This window comes from Toxorhynchites rutilus, chromosome 3, assembly GCF_029784135.1.
Source record: "Toxorhynchites rutilus septentrionalis strain SRP chromosome 3, ASM2978413v1, whole genome shotgun sequence".
Taxonomy (NCBI): Eukaryota; Metazoa; Arthropoda; class Insecta; order Diptera; family Culicidae; genus Toxorhynchites; species Toxorhynchites rutilus.
The window spans coordinates 277,740,800-277,762,921 of NC_073746.1; the positions used below are offsets into that span (position 1 = coordinate 277,740,800).

The 22,122-nt window shown below is 41.1% G+C and overlaps 1 protein-coding gene across 12 annotated transcripts in view; it reads right to left on the minus strand.

Moving 5' to 3' along the window:
- LOC129774720 (putative transcription factor capicua) overlaps window positions 1–22,122 on the minus strand; it is a 139,151-nt gene that overhangs the window by 36,385 nt on the left and 80,644 nt on the right. For 11 of the 12 annotated variants that reach the window (XM_055778625.1, XM_055778629.1, XM_055778628.1 and 8 more), the window contains 6 exons: window positions 17,230–17,881; window positions 16,383–17,169; window positions 16,217–16,328; window positions 15,946–16,164; window positions 15,754–15,875; window positions 3,771–5,698 (listed from right to left, as the gene is read on the minus strand). In XM_055778625.1, coding sequence (XP_055634600.1) covers window positions 3,771–5,698; window positions 15,754–15,875; window positions 15,946–16,164; window positions 16,217–16,328; window positions 16,383–17,169; window positions 17,230–17,881 — 3,820 coding nt within the window. The remainder of the gene's footprint in view (window positions 1–3,770; window positions 5,699–15,753; window positions 15,876–15,945; window positions 16,165–16,216; window positions 16,329–16,382; window positions 17,170–17,229; window positions 17,882–22,122) is intronic. The other variant, XM_055778621.1, reaches the window with a different exon arrangement.

Genomic DNA, 22,122 nt, shown 5'->3' on the forward strand with positions numbered 1-22,122 from the left:
GTGCGTGGTTTCATGACTACCGGGATTGTAAAAGGGCAGATCTACCTCAAGGAGTGTCTACAAGAGCTACTGCTTCCTTTGTTGAAGCAACACGAGGGCTAGGGTGCCAATGAAAATGGTCATCTCAAATTTCAAAAAGTTACCCCATAGAAAATGCTCACCACCACGAAAACACCCTATGCAAAATATCAGCTCAATCGGACTTGAGGGAGAGTGGCGAAAAGAAGTCAAAGTTTGAGTTTTTTGAAAGTCGAAAAATCATCCAAGGAGGGAGTCGAGATCTAGTGGCATCTCGAAAATTTTTTTGTCAAAAATCAGCACTCTGGTATCTCGATGTGTCATGCAATTTTAAGACATTTAGTAAGACATTTTAGGCAATTTTAAGACATTTAGTATCAAATTTTCTAAAAAAAACCGATTTCCGGTGATTTTTCGGTATTCAAAAAACTAAAATTTTAACGTCTGCGACACCAGTAAATGAAGTCCAAATGAGCTAATATTTTGCATAGGGTATATTATCGTGCAAATCAACATTTCGTAGCAAGTTCCGAATGAAAAATCGAGATAACTATTTTTATTGGCACCCAAAACCATACTTTTCGTTTCGTATTCCGAAAAAAAACTAAGTTCCAGAGTGCCGATTGAAAAAAATAATTTCGAGATGACAGTAGATCTCGACGTTTCATGCCATTTTAAGGCGTATGACATCAAAAATTTGTTTCGAAAACCCCTTCACTCCCCCCTTGGGTGATTTTTCGAGTTTCAAAAAACTCAAACTTTGACCGCTTTGCGTCCGACTGAGCTGAAATTTGGCATAGGGTGTTTTTTTCGAGGTGGTGAACACTTTGTATAGGGTAACTTTTTGAAATTTTAGGGTCGATTTTTTCCCATACATTCATTGACACCCTAACGAGGACTCTACGGCCGGATCTAGCTTCGTGCCACTATTCAAAGGATGTCCTGGAGTGGTGCAAAGCCAACGGGGTCACTTTCGTACCACAGGACATCAAACCAACGCACCGGAACTAAGGCTCATCGAAAAACACTAGGCTATTATGAAGTAGACACTACGCAAGCATCTCAAGGAGGTCAAATCTGAGGTAGACACAGTGGCATCGACTGAGTGGTGCGGAGGGGGCGGACCGCCCCCGGATGCACGATTTCAGGGGTGCAGAATGAACCAAATTTATATGAAGAAATTGGATAAATATGATTTTTGACGAGGGGTTGGGAGTGCAAAATCGACTTTTCCGCCCCGGTTGCGACACAGACTCTTCGCTGGGGCAAATGTTTCTACTTTTCTGGCGGAAGGAGGGGGTGCAAATCAACTCTTCCGCCCCGGGTGCAAAAGATTCATTCGACGCCTCTGGGTAGACATGAAGAAAAAGTGGGTTTCTGTAAAGAAGAAGCTGCAGTCAGATGTTGTACAGAATCTTATGAGTGGAGTGAAGCGTAAGGTATGAGCATACGGTTATGGTATTGAAGCATATAAGCTTACTAATGAAATATATCTCATTGTCTGAAAGTTTGAAAAGGATCGGTCAACTAGGTAATTTTCTACAGCGTTTTTTCCGTGATGCAATTTGAAGTGGGACACCCTTTACTTGACGTCTTAGCGAAATCCTAGGCAACCCGATCTTCGAAAATTAGTTTTGAATCAAGTATGAAGCCCAAGTCTTTGATGTTTGACTTGCGGTTGCGGATCCTTCATGCATACCGCTTGCAACAGATGGTTCTTTCCTAAGAACCGTAATAACTGCACGTTTTGAGGCGTTTTGCACCGTTCAATTACCAATACCAATCAGTAAAAACGTTCAACTGCTGCTGAAGAAATAAGGTGTAACCTCGGTCTTCAATAACAAAATATAGTTAGAAATCGTCTGGCAGTGTCAACAACAACGAATAGAAAATGAACGTCGTTCAAATACAGTAAAAAGATGAAAGGTTCACGGCCACTTCCCTGAGGCACCCCGGATGATACTGGAACGATTCAGAGATATGATCACTAGAGTGCGAATGAAACATATGGTATCACATTTTTGTTTTTTTCAAAACCCACATTTTATGTACTCGCCCTTGGGTGGTTTTTCGGTTTACAAAAAACCTCAGAAATTCCAACTATGACCGATGTGCGACACGAGTAATCGAAGGCTGCAGCCATACAAATTGGATAAATCAAGAACTAATCAAGCATAGCCAAATTTGGGATGTGAGGTCTTTGAATACGAGGAATGTTTCTATGATGGTATGACACCCCTCTCTCCTCTGGAATGGAGAGGGAGTCCAGTAAAAATATTACACATATTTCAACCAAACATATTCCCACCAAATATGACAATCTAAAATTTTCGGAAAACTCTAAAGGAAAATTGGAAAATTAGGAAAATTCAAATTCACATAAGCTCTACAATTACACAGTAACAAACGTTGTTAGTCCATTTGATGTTTGCGCTAACGAAATTGATTTTTGTTCCTAAGTGGAAATGGATTTTAATGAGATAAAGCGCACTCCTATATCTTCTTCTATCTATAGGGTGGCGCATACGTCACGCAACGCTCTCTGAAGGAAAAAAAATAAGGATCGCGCTGCAACTATCGAGCGGATTGGTTCCTAAGCGGTTCAGTTGTCGACTTTGTATCGTTTTTTGCGATTTTTGTATCGATTTTGCATCGTGAGACATTTTTTTTATACCAAATTTTTTTTTGTGCAAATCGGTTGCGCGACTTATGCGCCACCCTGTATATAAATTAAAATGGATCGCCGAATATGTTCATAAGAGCAAAACTCGAGAAAGGAATTCTCCGATTTAGGACTGTCTTTATTCTATCATATTTTCTGTATCAATCAATTATTATTAACGGAGGAACATGTTATTTGCAAGTGTTTGAAAAATCTTCGAGAATTGTGTCTGAAAATAATCTAATATTATAATGAAGAGTTTTGGTAGAAGTACTAAGAAATTCATAGTAAAAGGTAATTTTAAAGGGGAGGTTTGAAGATCAATCAATGAACCGCTCTGTGATTGGACCCATGAACGTGCGCTTAGTAAGAAAACGTGAATGTGATAACGAAAAATAAATTTTGGACGGGACGAAGTTTGTCGGGTCAGCTAGTATTTAATAAAACTGGAAGTTTTTAGCTTTTAACTGTTTGACTGAATCGAGACAAAAAAAACTGGAAGAATCCAGTTTAATCTGGAACATTGGCAACGTTGATTCCAATGCAGAAATGAATTAGGTGCTGAAATTATATTCTTCATCATGAACTGAATACTGCCCCATTGCCGAAAACATCATTAGAAAAACTAAACAAATACAGTAGAACTCCGATTATCCGCGGAATAGTCTAGCAAGATCACCGCAGATAACAAAAATCGTGGAAAACGCAATAAAGGACTAAAAAAAGGTGCAAACACGAAAAAAATATTTCAGCATGAAAACTGTTTTAATAATATAGAAATTATTAAACTATCCATCTGTAAAGTCGTGCACGCAGGTGGCCAAATAATGTGAAATCCATGACCAAAACAAAAGGGCATGAGCTTACCACTCACTGACAAATTTCGGGCAGCCTATGGATTTACCATGGAACTTGCTTTCGCGAATAATCCGCACCGCGAATTATTCGCACCGTGGATCATCCGCTTGCGGATAATCGGGGTTCTATTGTATCGATTTTATACTATTAAATTATGTAGAAACTCAGACTTACTGGACCGCTTTCGATACGGACCATACATTTCAACCCGTTTCGGGTGCAATTCACCAACCTTGATTTTTCCTTTGTACTCCTGTCCGTCAGCAGTGCCACCACCACCGGGAGCACAACCGCCCATTGCAGCAAAATTGCCTCCTTCGTCCACATCGGAATCGCCCACCTTCTCGCCACACTTCAGATCGATCTCGACTGTCTCGGCGATTGGCTGCAAAGCCGATTCTTCCGCTATTACCATTTGCTGATCGTCATCGGATACGGTACCGTCGTCCTGATCCATTTTTTCACCCGGTCCAGTGTTGTCAAGGGTACGACCGCTTTCGATCGTATCGTCACTGTGGATGCTGGTGTTGTACGGCGCAATAGTGGTTGGAATGATGTCGTTCATCTGCGAAGCCGCGCCGGCTCCTGGCTCCGAGGGGGTGCTTGGACTCTTCTCATCGAACGAGTCGTTACCATCGAAGGAATCGATTCGCCCCCGACCGTCTCTGGTGGATGAAGAGGATTTCCGTCGGTCTTTCGAGCACCACTTCCATTCTGGATGGGCTTTGAAATGTGCTTCCTTGACTTCGCTGGCCAGCTCGTGGTATTTCGTCTTTTCCTCTGGTTTCAGCGCGTACCACCATTCGCCGAGGATTTTACTGACAGTACGATTATCCTGGTTGGGATGCTTCTGATGAACGAGAGCCCGGTGGCGCTTCGAAAAAATCATAAAAGCATTCATTGGTCGTCGAATTTTTGCATCCTTCTTGTTGAAAGGGCTCTGCGGTTCTTTCGCTGCTGGCCCTCCGGCAACGTTCATATTGTTGTTTGCTGCCTGCAGCGCTGCACTGCAGGACTGTGTGCGTCTCTTGACCAGAGAATCGTTTTCCGCCTTACTGTTTGCTCCTCCGGCTCCTGGTGCTCCCTGGGGTCCGCCACTTCGATGCTGATTCGGGAATGAACCCGATCCGGCTTCGATGTCCATACCACGGAGCAACTGATTCCCCCCAGCGCTTTGAAAGTTTTCTCTCCCGGCCACTATCTGACTGATCTGATTAATATTGTTACTGCTGCTATAGTTCATTTTCACGGGCTCTGCTTCAAAAACATCATCATCTCCCTGGTCGTCGTCGCAGTCGTCATCGACGGCCGATTCCGACGGCGGTGGAGTGCAGATCTTGACCGACGGAGATGTTATTATCGTGCTGGCCGTCTGCTGGACATTGGACTGTTGATGAGCTGGGGAATAGCTCGACTGCTGCTGTTGGTTGTGAACGAACGTTTTCGAGGCCGGAGCTTGGATTATCGGAAGTAATGTATGCCATTGAAAGATGGAACCCGTGCTAATGCCGTTTTTTGGCACGGTCACTGGTTGTTGTTGTTGTGGGACCGTCGAGAGCGACTGCTGCTGTTGGACGATCGTCTGCTGTATTTGGATCGTCTGTTGGGGCTGAATGAGTTGCCCTCCAGCAGTGATTTGCATTCGCGAAGATAGATGCTGTGACTGCTGTTGTGGTTGAGGCCCATTGTTTCCCGGATCTACAATTACCTGCTGCTGGCCGGGAAAGGACGAGTACAACCCGGGATGCTGGGTACTGTGGGATGACGCCGGAGATATCCGGATCACACTGGTGGCATGACCAGTTGGCGGGAGTGCCACGATCGGTTGCTGGGGCGGGGGCTGAGCAGGCCTTAACAGTTCCGGCCGGATTAATGGCGGCTGTTGAACACTTCCGAGACTGCCTGGACCACCGATTCCGCCGCCACCGGCGCTAAGTCCCTGACTACCGCCGTACATGATCGGGCTGGGTGTGTTGGTTTTGAACTTCCCATGATGATCCGAGGAGGACGGCGCAGGGCTACCGATCGGCATGAAAACGTTCTGCCGATTTCCGATCGTCACCGGGGACTGAGTCGTACTGGCCAGGGGAGACGAAGCATGTCCCGTCGGCGATGAGAATGAGTTACACGGGGTGGCCGATCGGGAACTGCTCAGAGACACTGAAAAGGAAAAAAATATTCATTAGATCATGATTATATGAAGAGTGGAATTTTGATGAAATGTGGTCACATCAAAAATATTTCTCTAAAAGTTACACGCTATCAATTACTAATATACGCAGTTTATTGATAAAGAAACGCCATTGTGGTATCCAGCTTAGCTACCAGAGCCTATTCTATTGCTTTGTCGCTATTGCTGGAAAACACACCAATACTAGTTTACAAACAGTTATGAAAGATAGACTCTCAATTGAACAATGACTATTGTTAGAAAGATTCGCTGCTACTTACTCAAGCACTTGATATACAATTCGGCTCCCGTTTGCAAATCGCAATAATTCATATTGATAAAGCTCATTTTTCGAAACCGAATACGTTTTGGTTTCTTCCAAAATCTAAATGCAATTTTGCATTCACTAAGCAATTCTACTGTAACAACTTCTACGCGGGCTCGACTTTTATTCTTATCAGGAATCGTTTGCCTTCCTTTCGATGGCAAATTATTGATGATTTCACCGTTATGGACTTCGCGCCCAAAATTCTTGCACTTGAGAGTTCGATTACAACATAGATTTTAATAACACGCTGAAGTGATCGATAACGAAAGAGCGATCCTTTATATGAGGTACCAGCCTCAACGAAGGTTTGCCTATGAATAACGGTAAGTGTTACGATGTGCCTGGGATAGTTTACGTATGCGTGCGTTTGTATGGGTATCACTCGCCGTTCTATGTTTGTTTAATGGAAATAGCAGTGAATCGGCTTGTTTCGCTCACGACAGGTACCGAACATTTCCGAAAACTGCAGCGCACGACGCCGATAGGCAGACAATTCACTGTTGCCAGTGAGCATTAATTGCTGCGGAATGTAACGGATATTTGGGAATAACCAAAAATTCTTCGGTTAATGAAAATATCATAAGTTGGTTTTGCCCAGTTATCCTTTGAATCTACCCCTACACATTGAAGCGCTAAACACTCATGGTTTTCCCATAGGAGCGGAAAGTGCAATAAATGTCTTTTGTTGTCACAACAGAAGCAAATTAGGCACTTCATACTCGGTACCACATAATCAACTGGGAAAACAAACACAAATATTGTATGTTATTCGGATTGTAAATGAAAAATGACTGATGTGAAGCAGGACAAAGCGATTACCAGCTAGTGTCCACATATTGGTTCTCTCTACCCGTGTTATTATTATCAATCAGGAAAACAACAGGTATATAACGAAATTCATTCAAGATGCTGCCTGTAGAAAGGAACATAATTCTGGGAATTTTTCATAATATGGAATCGATTGTTAATGAACACTACTTTCTGTGCATTCTGACACAGAGATGAATAACATGTTTATTGAATTTCGATACAGGGTGTTAGGTTACTAACCCGGAGTTTCTCAGGTGATAGGGGACCATATTTGATGAAAAAATCTTTTTGCTATCCACTTTTACTAAATTTGAACTCAGATTTATTGAACTTTTCTTGCACCCAAACTGTTCACCTCAAGTTAGACGCATGATCGCTCAAGCTACATTTGCTGGGATAATATTTGCAGGAGACATTGACTGCCCACCACTGCTGGCTCAACTGAACATGTACGTGCCTGAAAGACCATTACACCAACGTGATTTTCTTTTGTTGGAACCACGAAGCAGAAATTATGGGTTGCATGAGCCCATCCGTTCGATCTGTCAGCATTTCAACGACAATTTCAATCTCTTCGATTTTAATACTTCTGTGAACAATTTCCGACAACGACTTCTCGACCAATTTCGTACCGCTGGCCAACACAGATTACCTTAAATTTTTTATTCATTGAGACAACAATTGTCAGTAATAAATATGAAAATACAAAACTGTCTCTATTTCAAAAAGTATACAACATTTTGTATAGAATGCAGTTATAAAATATTTAAATTACGAGGTATGGCTATTAAATAACCAGAGTGATTACGGAAAAGGGTTATATTTAAAAATTACGGTACAACGATATGCTCCCCTTCAATATACTCCCCTTGGCTCCTCACCCACTTTTCCATAGGTTTTTTCCATTGTTCGAAGCAGTGCTGAAACTCTTCTATTGTGATGGCGTTCAAAAGCCGCGACGCTTTTTCCTTCGTCTCTTCTACGGACTGAAATCGGGTACCTTCCAACACGGATTTGAACTTGGGGAATAGAAAAAAGTCGCGTGGGGCTAGATCTGGCGAGTACGGGGCATGTTCGAGCACTGGAATGCCCTTATCGGCTAAAAATTGCTTCACCGACAGCGCGTTATGGCCAGGTGCGTTGTTGTTAATATTACTGGCCTCGAAAAAAAGTTGTATTTCTTTCTCATGCTCGAGAGAAGCGCAGCTATCACCCTTAGTGGAGGAAGTTTTGCTATTGGCAAGCGAAACCACATACAAAATTCCAGAACGACATTTACTTTCTCGGTGACTAAACAAGCGAAATAAACTCTTTTTGTTAATAACAACCTCGAAAACAGTAGCAATGCTTCATAGCGCTAATGCAATCCTAGCTGAAGGAAGTTTTGCAACTGGCACGCGAACCCAAATAACTTATAACATTCCAGTAAGATTTTCAAGATGCTTGGTATTCCCCAAATATTTTTTTGACGCACAACCTTATGATGACGGAAAACAAACAATGTTAACTGCTTGGAAAAAGACTGAATTATGCCACACAGCTTGTACTCTGCTGTAACACCCATCGATGCGAATTCGCTGATGAGTTTGTCAGTAGTGACCGCCTTCACCACCAGCGGGGGGAGCTTGATTTTGGTTGCTGCCTGGGTAACGGCGTTTACATTTTCGTCCGACGCGCCGAAATCGCCTACTTCGCTGTTGTGCGATGTGGTGTCACACTCGCGAAGGATCGGTTCAGTGCGAGCGCTTTTCACTGCACCAACATCGCGTGCATCATTGGATGACGCTTGCCTCGAAATATTATTGCTCCTGGCAATGCGTTTTTTGCAGGGCTCGAGCTTGCCTTCCTCTTCTTCTTGCTCATCATACACTACCCGAAGCGTCCAATTTATGACGCGGAAAGAAAAACACACGATACGAATAACGCGAAAAACGAACAGAAAAACCAAACGACGATATCCAAGTTGGATTACCACTGGTGGGGTCCAATCTTAGATCGAAGCGCAGCGAAAGCAAAGTGAACTGGATTGCTCAACAGTCCGATGCCGAATGAAAGTTTGTCTCAGCGAGATCCACTGTTTATACTCTAGGCAAGTATTCCCCTTCATTCTTCTACTTTTCCTTTGTTCATGGGGACTTTGAATCCTACGATTTCCCCTCCGTTGGTCGTCGATAAGTTGCTCGTTATTGACAGGTCGGTTCGGGAAAGCACACAAATGGACAGAACAAATGTATGGGAAAATGTAAACGTCTCAAGTTTTCATGAATTTTAACCATTTACAAACCAGGGGATTCTAATGTATAGCATATTAAACAAATCTTACAGAATTTCGGATTCGTTTAGTATGTGAATCGCCAAAATCCGTTCGCGGCAAAAATAGTTATGAACGTTAACTTTATTTCATAAAAACGTGACCTGTTTTCTGATTTGGCACCCTTAATGAAAGACGTAGTTCTACGTCAAAAAGTCACAGGAGGGTTGGGTCCGAGACACGACCGCATAGTTGACGTAGGATTCCGTGAGGCTATCTGTTGATTTTGGATATGTTTGAAGAATTACATCGTTAAACTCTTTGATAATGATTTGGGGACCCTGGAAAGGGCCGTTTTGCTTGGTTGTTGGGTATTGTTTGTTCACTTCACCAGTGTTTACCGAGTGATGATGACAGAAGGATGATAAACAGTCGTTGGATGGTGCGTATCAAATAAAATATACTAAAGTGGGACGAGATATGATGAAAACCGCCCTCTGTGATGCTAGACGAGATACCTCCTGTGATATGTATGGATGAAATAGAGAAAAAAACTCACCAATGTTATATAAGATAATTACCAACACCGAACACAATTATCATTTTTTCTCATCAGTAAAAACAGGTTTCTTTAATATGGAGAAAACATATTTGAAATAGAAAAGGTAATTTTCTTTTATAATTTTTACTTTCTGAGTGTTTATTCAACCCAATGCGAATTTCAATTGGACTAGAAACACCTAACACTATATGTAGAGCATATGGGAAATAACTTTTTTCTAATATTTCTTCACTTTTTAAATTTTTCTCGCCAGGTGAGAATGAAAACAACAAAAAAGACAGATTAAACCAAACGACCCGTTCTCGAGCAGGAACACACCTTGGTTTTATTTATGAAAATTGAAATAAATCGTTTCATATATCAAGTCATTTTTAACACAACTGCTACCATATACAATTTTACACTTACACTTGTGCTAAATTTTTCACAATACACGATCGGTCATTGATATGAAATTTCACGAAGCAACCAACATTAAAGTTCCAAATGTGAATTGCATTTGCTAGAATTAATCGTATCACTCACCTCACTTGCAATATAAAAATGCCTTCGACTTACATATATTTGCAATGCCGATTTTCCACAGGCAGCTTGGTATTGATGTCTCTGTTAGGAAACACATTTCGGTAGGAACAAAAATTCCCCCTGTTCTCATGTATTTGCAATGCCAGTTTCCCTCAGGAAGATTGGTTTTGATGTCTGTGTTAGGGAATATATTTCGGTAGGAACAAAAACTCCCCCTACTGTCATGTATTTACAATGCCGATTTTCCCCAGACAGCTTGGTTTTGATGTCTCTGTTAGGGAACACATTTCGGCCAGAGCAAAAGCTCCCCCTACTTTTATGTATTTGCAATGCCGATTTCCCCCAGGCATGTTTTCTATTGTCTCTGTTAGGGACCCGCCGCATGTGTCGTCAATTTCGACCAATCAGGAGTGGCTATTTCCGTTAGGATAGGGGTTGAGATTTTTCTATTGTTTGATAGTTTTTTTGCGTCAACGTGTGTGGCACCCATTCATCGAGCTTCTTTGTGAATCCAAGCTTCTTCAAATGGTTAATAACGGTTTGATGACTTATCCCCAGCTCTTGGCCGATGCTACGGCTGCTACTATGCCGGTCCTTCTCGGCTAATTCAGCGATTTTGTCGCAATTTTCGACGACAGGCCTTCCGGAGCGTGGCGCATCTTCGACGACCTCTACACCAGAACGAAAACGTTGAAACCATCGTTGTGCGGTGGAAATGGAAACTGTATCGGGTCCATAAACTGCACAAATTTTATTGGCAGCTTGAGATGCATTTTTGCTTTTGTCAAAATATGTCGGATTTTCTCTTTATTTTGCTCCATATTTGCGACACTATAACTCACGAACGACTTAACCAAACAAAACACTGTCAAGGACTATATTATAGCGCAAAAATACCTTTCCAACAAGCTATAGTATGACTCGATACAATGAATACAACTAGAATTACGCGCTTACAACGACACCTCGCGGAAATACCGCAGGACTTTTTTGACAGCATAATATATAAAAATGGATTTCTGTCTGTCTGTCTGATTCTTATGGACTCGGAAACTACTGAACCGATCTACATGAAAATTGGTATGTAGGGGTTTTTGGGGCCGGGGAAGGTTTTCGTGATAGTTTGAGACCCCTCCCCCCTTAGTGAGGGGAGGGGGAGGGTGCTGCCAAACAAATTAAACACAAATTTCTGCATTACTCGAGAATTATTCAAGCAATTGAAACCAAATTAGGCATATTGAGGTTTTAGGGTGCAATAAATGTTTCTGTGGTGGTTAGACTCTCCACTCTCCTCTCTAAGGGGGGGCTGCCATACAAATGAAACACAAATTTCGTTTCTTCCCGTAGATCAATATAGCGGAGAGAAAAATCGGAAAATTCGGATTTGATGTTAGCGCTAACGAAATTGATTTTTGTTCGAAAGTGGAAAAGGAAGGCCAAATGTGTTGGTGTGCCCTAAACCCGAGGAAGGAATGGTCCGATTTATTTTGTAATATTCTCCGTATCAAATATGTATTCCATACAACGGAGAAATATGTTATTTCCAAATGCTTGAAGAATCTTGAACGAGAATCAATTTAACGCTCTGCAGTCGTTCTTTAATTCATTCTTTGACAACATACTGAGGAACGAAATATGAATGATTCTTATTTTTGAATTTATCATCATTCATTCATACAGCAATCACCGACAAATAACGTCTAGCATCTGCAGCAATGTTTGAAAACACGCGATTTTCACTGGTTTCGACTTACCCCAGGGGTTGAAAAAAAACTCGGGGAGATTGAAAATGCTGAGAGCTATACGAAAAAGATTTTTCAGTTTAATTTTCAAAACCACTTCACCTGACGTGCAATTCTGGCGATATTTTTGAATAGTCGGTGTTTTCGGTGAGTCAGCGGGTAAAATTGTTTGTTTTGATTTCGCGGAACTAGTCAAAGTAAACAAAGTCGCGGATTGCGTAAAGGCATCCCAATATTCCAGTAATAGCTGTCATAAGGTGGGTAGAAAGACAATGTTTACTGTATATGTTTTTATCACTTCAGTCCATCCTTCCTAGTAAATGTTATGACTTCCGTCTTAACACTTCAATGATCGCACGTTTTGGGGCAAACTTGAACGCTTCATTTATTCGGATTCCACGAATGAGATCGTTTCCTTGGTGTGACAAAGGCGAGTTATCGGTAGGCCTTGTTAGATTCTTCGAAGACCAAGGATTTCTCCATCAAGTGTGGAAAACACGGGTTATTTCGTGATTCTTCTTCTTCTTTCTTTGTTTTTAAGAGGCTTTAAACTTTGCAGTTCATTCGCCTCTAATTTCGTGATTCATCCGTAACAGACGGAACGAGAAATACGAGAAAACTCGTGAGCGGCCCTTAATTAGTTAACTTAACTCATATTTTAACTTGCCCCGGTGTACCTTATATGTTTCAGCATTAGAATCAATCAACGATTCAATGAGAAACAGAACATTTCTCGCGTAACTTTTGAAAAGGTCCAATGTAACATATTCGTCAACTCGAGAAAAACGAAGTTGAAGACCCGAACATTAATCTGCGAATTGTATTGAAAGGTATCGATCTCTATCGCTACTTTCACCACTAGCAGTCAAGAATAACTCTGTAAAACCAATCGTAACTGTTGTTCAGTGATTTGAGTTTAAATTTTAAGCCTAGGAACGAAAAATGTTACATTGGACGTTTTGACTGCCGCGTTTGCACATTGGACATATTACGTTGCACGATGCGAATCTGAAACTAACTACTAAACAGCAATTCAAATATCAGCATTTCGTTCTAAAGACGTATTATTGTTGTTATCACTCGTTGAATTGCACTGAAATCGCTAACAACGCCTGTAAGAAAGAAAAACCCAAAACGACCGAAGTACGACTTTGTGTTGTTTTGACTGCTTTGTTACTTCGGACGTTCCGAGCGTCGGAGGAAAGTGGCGTCCGAAGTAACAGCCGAGTGCTTAAAATACGAATCTGCACATTGGATATTTTTTGTATCGGCGATAAAAAGATGAAGAAGATAGATACATGAACGATTGTTTTTGTAATGCATTCAATGATTGAAAACTAAGAGCGTGCATCCATTAACTCGATTTGTTTACTTTTGTTACATAGGACCTTTTCAAAAGTTAAGCAAGATTTCTCATTTTCGGCTCGCGAGAACCGAATGATGACGTTTGCAATTCTTTATACATCATTCATCGCATTTTACTTGTCTGTACAGCGGTGATCTACGATAGCGAGAAGGAGATAATCCCCCTTATTCTACGCGGCGAATGACGTGAGATGGCTCAAGTGACTGCATTCCCGTAGACGAATGGCGTGACTATAGTTCGTCACTAGGTGAGATTTGAAGTCGTGTCCTCATTTGTTATCGACTCGACAAATAGGAGCTAAAAAGTAAAGTGGCTTCCAGAATAAAGTAGTAAACTTTGCAATCTCACGTCACTCGCCGCGCGGAATAAAGGGGAATATGTGCAGTTCAAAGCTGTATGCTTTCTTTGAGTTTGATGTCCGTTGTTAGGGACTATCCGCTAGTAAAGCGTTATGCACAAATTACGTAACGCATGAAGGGTTGAGGGAGTAGGTAAGTAGGTAAGTAGGTAAGGTAAGGTAAGTAGGTAAGCTTGAAGCGGAGTACAAAAAAAATGGGATATACCACAATAGTTCAGAATAATGGACGCAGTGGTTCACATCCAACAGGAAAAAAAAAGGGTTGAGGGAGAGGTTGCGTGACTTAATGTGACATAGTGGGAGGCTAAGGGTCGGCGGGTCGCGCCATGATAGATTTTGCAGGACCTGACACATGAACCTTTTTTTGGCCCCCCTCAATTCTTAGATCCCATGTTATATCATTTGGTACTCAAACAATTCAAGCATTTTCTAGAATTGGTCATACGATAGAGCAATATAACACCTTCATGCAGTGTGAATTCGTGAAATTTTTGGCAATTTTAGGAATAAAGCCGAGTTAGAGATTCATCTTCGATATTTGATTTGATGATGATAATTGATGTATAGTGCGGCATGAAAGAAAGCTTCGAACCCGATACAACACCGTTACTCCATTCATTCTGTTAAGGATCGTATTATCAATGTGGTAATTGAAAATAATCGAAGTCTTGGGCGTGAAAAAAGTAGCAGAACGACTAGTGCCAAAATAGCTCAATTTTCTTCAAAAATTTCATCGCAATCAAGTGGTTGAAGATATGCTCCAACGCATAATTACTGGCGACCAGACATGGGTGTGTCTTTTTTCTATTTCCGAAACTCATATTACCGCTTCGTAGGACCCGTCCTGACAGCATTGAAGATACAATAATGAATTCACTGCGTGAACTGAAAGTAATTAGTAATTATAAAAAAGTATTTCGATGACTGGATTGTTCGTTGGAAATAGCGTATTGCCTCAGAAGGGACGAATAATATAAATGAATGCGATAATATAAATGTAGGTGATAAATAAAGCATTTTCTTTAAAAACTGGAATTCCCGCTATATATTTGACAGAATGTGTACCTGTTATTTAATTTACTTCGTAGTGGAACAACGACAATGGTTTCCAAGAGAAATTCGGCCAATACTCGTCGCTAAGGTCGATTGATACTGGTGAATTGTGAAGGGGAAGGAAGACGAGTCAAACTGTGAGCGATGATAACGGGTTCAAGCGAAAATGGGGTTTAGCTTTCAAACAAGCGAGAAAACGGCATGTGAAAAGAATAATGGGCCGTGTTCGGGGAATAGCTCGAGCAATGGGTTATGGTCAAAATGGGGCTGAAACAATAGCCTTTTCTTCCTTGGCACCAACGTTCCCAGTAAAACTTTTATCGCCTCAACGTACGTATTACAAGCGTCATTTTTTATAAGTAGTACTTAGTTGAGATTACTTATGCCAAATAACACAGCTTGAATGTATTCTGGAGTGACAAACTCTAGAACATGGATTCTCAAACTACTTTGAGCAAGAGACCCCTTTTTCAGAATGGAGTGATTTAGTCTACCCTATAGCCAAATTTCTTGAAAAAATATCTTTATTTTGTTCATACAAAATACTCACAAATTCAAAAACTTTACGGTTAGTCAAGTGAGTGAACTTGACATCATCTATCTATATATATATATATAAATATGGATTTCTGTCTGTCTGTCTGTCTGATTCTTACGACCCCCATTATGATTATGACCCCCAAAATCAGTTTTCCTTTATATCGACCCCTGAGAAGCCACTTTGGGAACCAAGTTGGAAGATATTTCTTTGACGAAAAATCATCCGGCCAAAACGGGAACTGAACCCGAGTCCCCGGCATGAAAATGTGTGACGTTAACGCCCGGGCGCACCTGAAACAATGACCTTACAATGATCATTAAACCCTCTAATGAATTTGAGTTAAATGTTTTTCGATATCAATCTTTAAGTTTAGCCAGAAAATGCCTGAAGCTATTGAAATAATGCATGTCACGTTGACAATACAAAGCAAAGGTTATCGTATGAGTACCAGGCACTAACAAGAAACTGACAATCATGGCGCGAACCGATCGGGTGACATTACAACATACCTAACATATTAGCTACATCGGTTTCCTCCTGATCGAATCGCCCAGCAACCCTGTAGTTGGGTGAGGTTTCAGAATCCCGCGATGTGTCTTCTTCCAATTGCGTTTTGCTACTAGATCGACTGCTGGGGGAGGGTAAGACAAAAAAAAGCTCAAGTCAGCCTTCCAACCATTTAAAGGCCAAAAGCCACATACCTGTTGAAGTGGTTCGCCGTCGAGCCGGTCGACGAGCGCAGGGCGTTACCCTTTTGACTGAGATGCCGCGAGCAGTATCCGCGTCGTTGAGATTCCTTCGAACATGTCTCGTTCGAACACAGCCTTCGCCACTGCTTGCCATTAAACTTTTTGCGTATGCCGCTGGGAGTGGACACAACGTCGCCCTTCTTAAAGCGATGCGGTGTCGCCGCTTGAGATCTGCGAAAAGAATTTTTTAGGGCTAAAAAAACAAATAAACATGGAAGCAAACCTAGGAGTTGCAGGTTGAGATCTGGGAGTGCTTCGCTGATCCAGCAAGCTAGACGTACTGCCGCGGCTTTGCATGCTGCTGCGCTTGCTGCTGCCGGAGTACTTTTCATTTTCTACGGAGGAAAAACGGTGTTCACTGGGCCTATTCTTTCATTTACAAAATTTACCTCCATCCATAGGAAAACTAATATCTTCTCGTCGCAATTCGTCGTCACTTTCGTAGTCGTAATAAGTTCGATTTACGTTACGCAAATCGTCTGGACTACTGCCGGACACTAATACTGGGTTCGAGCCACCGGGTACAATTGGCTCACTGACACCATGTTGTTGTTGTTGTTGCTGCTGCTGCTGTTGTGGTTGTGACTGCTGATGATGTTGCTGTTGTTGAGAAAGATGTTGCATCTGATAGTGACTGTTCGCCATCAAATTTTGACCGTCCGATCCGACACCGCTTGCCAGTTGTTGAGAGCTCTGGATTGGTGAGGTGGCCGCTGTTCGATAGTGTTCTTCGTTTGCGTGTAGCGTTGGAAGTATCTGATAAACTTGTAATGGCACGTGTGACTGTTGCTGTTGTTGTTGCTGCTGCTGCTGCTGCTGCTGCTGCTGCTGTTGATGTTGTTGCTGTTGTTGTGGATCATAGCGAGAACCAGCCGTAGCAGCTGGAAGGATTCCAGAACGTCCTTGTGTTATGCTGATAGACTTATACTGTACGCTTCCTCCACTACCGGTTGGCACGTTGTTTTGTCCGTACATGATTGCATTCGAAGCTGTTCCAACTTGCATCGGTCCCATCCCGTCGGAGGAGTTGTGATAGTTCATTGCAGTTGTTTTGCTTATTTGCATCTGCGAAACATGATTTCGGGCGCCCTCGACAGCCTCCACCATCTCTTCCAACTCATCCCACCAGGGTGGTTTCAGTAGCCGTATATCCACCCTTTTCACCAATCTACTTTGCTGGAAATAGGAATGAGTAGTGAGAAACGATTCTGATACTATAATTGTAGAATTACTTACTTCTTGTGCGTTACCGCCCGGTCCAATGAGTTGAACCGAAAACTGCTTCGAGTTGTTCTGCATCTCCTTCACCACGGCTTCCACAAAAACATTTCCGGCCGGATGGGGCGGTACGGTTTGCGCTCGAACACAAACCCTCCGACCTGGAATTACATCGGAGGCCGACGGACTGGCATCGTCGATGATGTCATAGCGACCCGCGCCGAACACATCGCCGTATGTCTGCTGGCTCCCCTCGGGGTAATCGAACTGAACCACTACCGTACTTGGCGACGAAGTAGCTCGTATCACACCGGACTCGTAAAAGTCTTTCCGCTTCGCAAGCACCCGGTAGTTGTTGGACCAGTCGCTCAGATCTATCAGGCTAGATGGGGCCGCGCTCGAAGACGACGCTGGCGCTATAGATGAGGTAGTGTTGGTGGTGATGAGTCCCGCGACTGGCGGTGTACCACTGATGGGATGCGAACTATGTTCCGGTGGTGTGCTGTTAGCTGGAGTGTGTTGATGTTGTTGTTGTAGCAGCTGCTGCTGCTGACCAGACAACTGGGTTGCTACTGTCTGCTGCAGTTGCTGCTGCGACTGTTGGAGGTGCACTGTCTGGCCCATCGATGAGGGAGGCGTGGCGGCTAGTTTGTAGTTGTTGACGGGTGAACTGTAAAAGAACAGAGAAAATTATTTATTGAATTTTATGGTAGTTGGTGATGGACATAGATGTATATATTTACACTGATGGGCGCAAAAAAAAACCAACTCCATTTAAAGTATTCCAATATAAAAAACTTTTCCAAGCTTTTCGGTAATTTAATCAATACTACGTATAAAATGAGGTTTTAGTAGACCATTTCGCCATTTCAGTATCATTGATTTATTTTTTAGGAAAACAAAAAATGACTTGTTCCTAAATGGTCACTTTTAGGGTATGACATAAAAAATCCACTTCATGATTTATTTTTAAAAAATAATAAAAACAAATAATTAATAATCAATACCACCTTCTTTGGCTTCGATAACCAATTGACAACGCTCTGGCATACCTCCGGAAGTTCCGGAGGTGTTAGGGTCCAGCTCGTCCCAAGCCTTCTTCAACGCAGTAAAACAGTCTTGTTGTCCAAAATCGACCATAACTTCTCAATAGGATTCAAATCGGGGCTTTGGGGTGGCCACACTATTGGTTTGATCCGGACCGATCGAAAGAATGCTGCTGTTTCCTTCGCAGCATTTTTCGGGTTCTTATCTTGGTTTAAGGTGTAGTCCCACTTTCAGCATGGATTCTTCCAGGTTCTCGCACAAAATGTCGGGGACATACTAATGTAGTCATAATACCGCTGCATAACTCGAGAATCAATCAAGCAAACGGAACCAAATTTGGCATGTGGGGTTTTGGAGGCACTCCCCCTTCACTGAAGTAGGGATACAGGGATACGGGATACGGTTCGATACACTTACTCTAAGGGGAAGAGGACTGCCATACAAATGAAACACAAACTTCTGCATATCTCGAGAACTAATCAAACAAATGGAGCCAAATTTGAGATGTGAGGGTTTTTGGGTACGAGCAACGTTTCTATGATGGTATGATATCCCTCCATCCTCTGGAATGGGGAGGGGGTCCCATAAAAATATTACACATATTTCAACCAAACATGACAATTGATTGTTTCGGAAAACTCTGAAGGAAAATGGGAAAATTAAAAAAAATCAATTCCCATATGTTCTACAATTACATAGTGACAAGCGTTTTCAGTCCATCTAATGTTTGCGCTAACGAAATTGATCTTTGTTCGAAAGTGGAAATGGATTTTAATTTATAAAACGCACTCTTTTATCTATTTCTATCTATGTAAATAAAAATGGATCGCTGTTGATAAGAGCAAAACTCGAGGAAGGAATTGTCTGATTTAGGGCTGTCTTTATTCTATCATATTTTCTGTATAAAACATTTATTCCATGTAACGGAGAAACATGTTGTTTGCAAGTGGTTGAAAAATCGTGAATGAAAATTTTGTTTGGTAGAAGTACTCGGAATTTTTGGGCCTGATCACGAATGCCACTTCACGGTGAAAACAAAATGAAGTGCATATAACCTTGCATACAAATCATTCCGTTTTCACCGTAAAGTGACGTTCGTGATCAGACCCTATATGTCCCGTGGCCGAGTGGTTACTGTCACACCTAACATGCCAGGGGCTCCGATTCGATTCCCGTTCTGGTTCTAGGGGAATTTTTCGTCGAAGAAATTTCCTCCGACTTGCACTGTGGTCTAGAGCTTGCCACTCAGAATGCATTCTAGGTGTGTTTTTTGGCATAATAATCTTAACTGAGTACTAATAAAAATGACGCAAATAATACTACATTGAGACGGTGCCATTTAAGAAGAATAAGAGTAAGGATTTTATGGTAAAAAGCAATTTTAAGAGGTCGATTAGAAGATCAATCAATGAACAGTTTTGCGATTGGAACGTGCGCTTATTAAGAAAACGTGAATGTTTGAAGGCATTGATAAAAAAATAAGCGGAGCGAAGTTTGCCGGGTCAGTTAGTGTATTATATATTCCAGACGTCAATTACCAGATAGAAATTCCAAATAAATGAACTTAGATTTTAGACCACTTTTTTGTTTTCAAATGTTAGATTCAAATTCCAGACCCCAGTAAATTGGCCACCTCACGCTTCTAGATATTTTTCTTTGGGACAACAAACTCCGAAATCTAAATAGGTTACGTAGGTATGTCGGCTACGACAGGGGAATTGTATAAAATCCTCGGAATGTTCAAAAGTGTCATCGAAAATTTAAAACAATTGTTTGTTTGATTATGAAGATTACCTTATATAACTGGTATTTCATTTTTTATCCTCGGTCTTATTTTCTCCGATTAATCTAGATGAAAATTTAAATTTAAATGGTTTTCTCAGATTCTAAATTCAGGATTTAAATTCCAGATTCTATTCATGTTTTAGATCTACGTCTATGCCTTCAGTTCCCAGATTCAAATTTAATATCCATACGAGTACGATGTTCACAATTTTTGATTCCTAGATGCCGATTCGATTTAGATTGAATAAGAAGATTTATGATTCGAGTTAGAGATGTGCCATCCGCCCATTAGTTGTTCAAATGAATCGCTGCATCATAATGAGCGGATTCGGATCAGCTCGCAATAGAAAAAACACAGCTCTTTAGCTGTTATTGAAACTGAAGGGCAGCGGAGCTGCAGAGCAGCAGAACTGTTGAGCTGAATAGTTGAGTAACTGGAGAGCTGCGGAGTTGTGAAGCGGCAAAGCTGCAGAGTGTTCGAGTTGTGAGATGCGAAAGAATTAAGATGAAATCATACTATCTGGCACGTAACGTAACCGACATGGCACGTTTCATGCAAGACAAACATTATTGCTTTAACCTTTTGCGGTTGTTTGTCTGCTCTCAGCTACAACAGCAAGGAATCATACTAAATACATTATTGAACGATGTAATAGTGTACATTTTTTCTAAACGAATTTTAATGTGCAGTGAACTTTTTCACGAATGTATACGGAGTTTCTATGAATAATAGGTAACGGTACTCACTATAAACAAAATATTATAAGCGTGGAAAGATAAGAGAATTTCTTCCGAGGGAAATTAATTCCGACCACAAAGGGTTAAATGTGTATACGTATACAGTCATTCCATGCCAAACCGATTAATGGTTCTCAGATTTTCGTGAAAATTGGTAATTTTGTTTTCTATCGCAAAATATTCGACTTGTATTCTTTTATTTTTTTATCAGGGGGCCCATTCCCATTTTAGGGTGACCCGAAAAATATTTTTTCCTATTTTTTCCAAAAATTCCTTTTTTCAAAAAAATCATAATTTTTGAACAGCTGGACCGATTCTAACGATCTGAATATCAATTAAAATATTGCTAAAATTTGAATATTTTTTTTACATCATGTTATTTGATTACTTAAAACACATAGGGAAAGTGGGGGCATAGTGGTCACTTTAAGGAATATGCTCATTTTCTGCGCCCACATACTGATTCAATTCCCGTTTCTCGAAAAATATTATAGTTCAACTCATTGTTCTTCAAGATAGCAAACGGATTTTACTAGAAAAATTCAAAATAGTACACTATTCATCATTAGAAAAAAAAGGTGAAAACTCGATTATCTCTTTTTGGTTTGGAGGTAAAGTGGTCATCCGCACATATCAAGCTCAATGGGATAGATTTATCAGTTTTTCATACAAATTAGATATAGTAGGTACATGTATGAAATAAGCTTGGCCTATTCACCTAGAATCTCAATTTGAATTTTCTCTTGCATACAAAAACGTAGTAAGAAACACATAACGTTCCGCATAATGAGGCTTGGTTTAGTTGAAGTGGCATATTTATCCAGGGTCAAAGCCACAGAAGGATCTTATTGGAGAGCAGAATGTGATGAGGTATATCAGTTTTAGTAAACAGAACATTGTAAGTTGTTACTCATCTATGACCACTTTGCCCCCAAACATCAAAATAATTTCTATGCTAATTAATCGCTAAGATTAAATAAAATATCTGTTCACCTCTTCTAGAATATGTGAACAGTCGTCCAAACTTATCATTTGTCCAATATATCAGATTGAATAAACTAAATTTTACGAGAAATTCCTTAGATACCATGCGCACAGAACTACGGCCGAATGGCTACCGAGAAAGTAATTTCTGTTTTTATTTGATAGCTCTACTGAAGTACAGGGTGACTCAAAAGTCATTAAATTCTTCAAACGTAAGGTGACATCGATAGTCAATAGTTATATTACCAAACATATACGAGACCACTTTGCCCCAACTACCCCTAGTGATTAGTTTGGAAACAAAAGACCGCATGAGTTTGGGTATACTCACAAAAGTGGTGTCAAAGTAAAAAACAC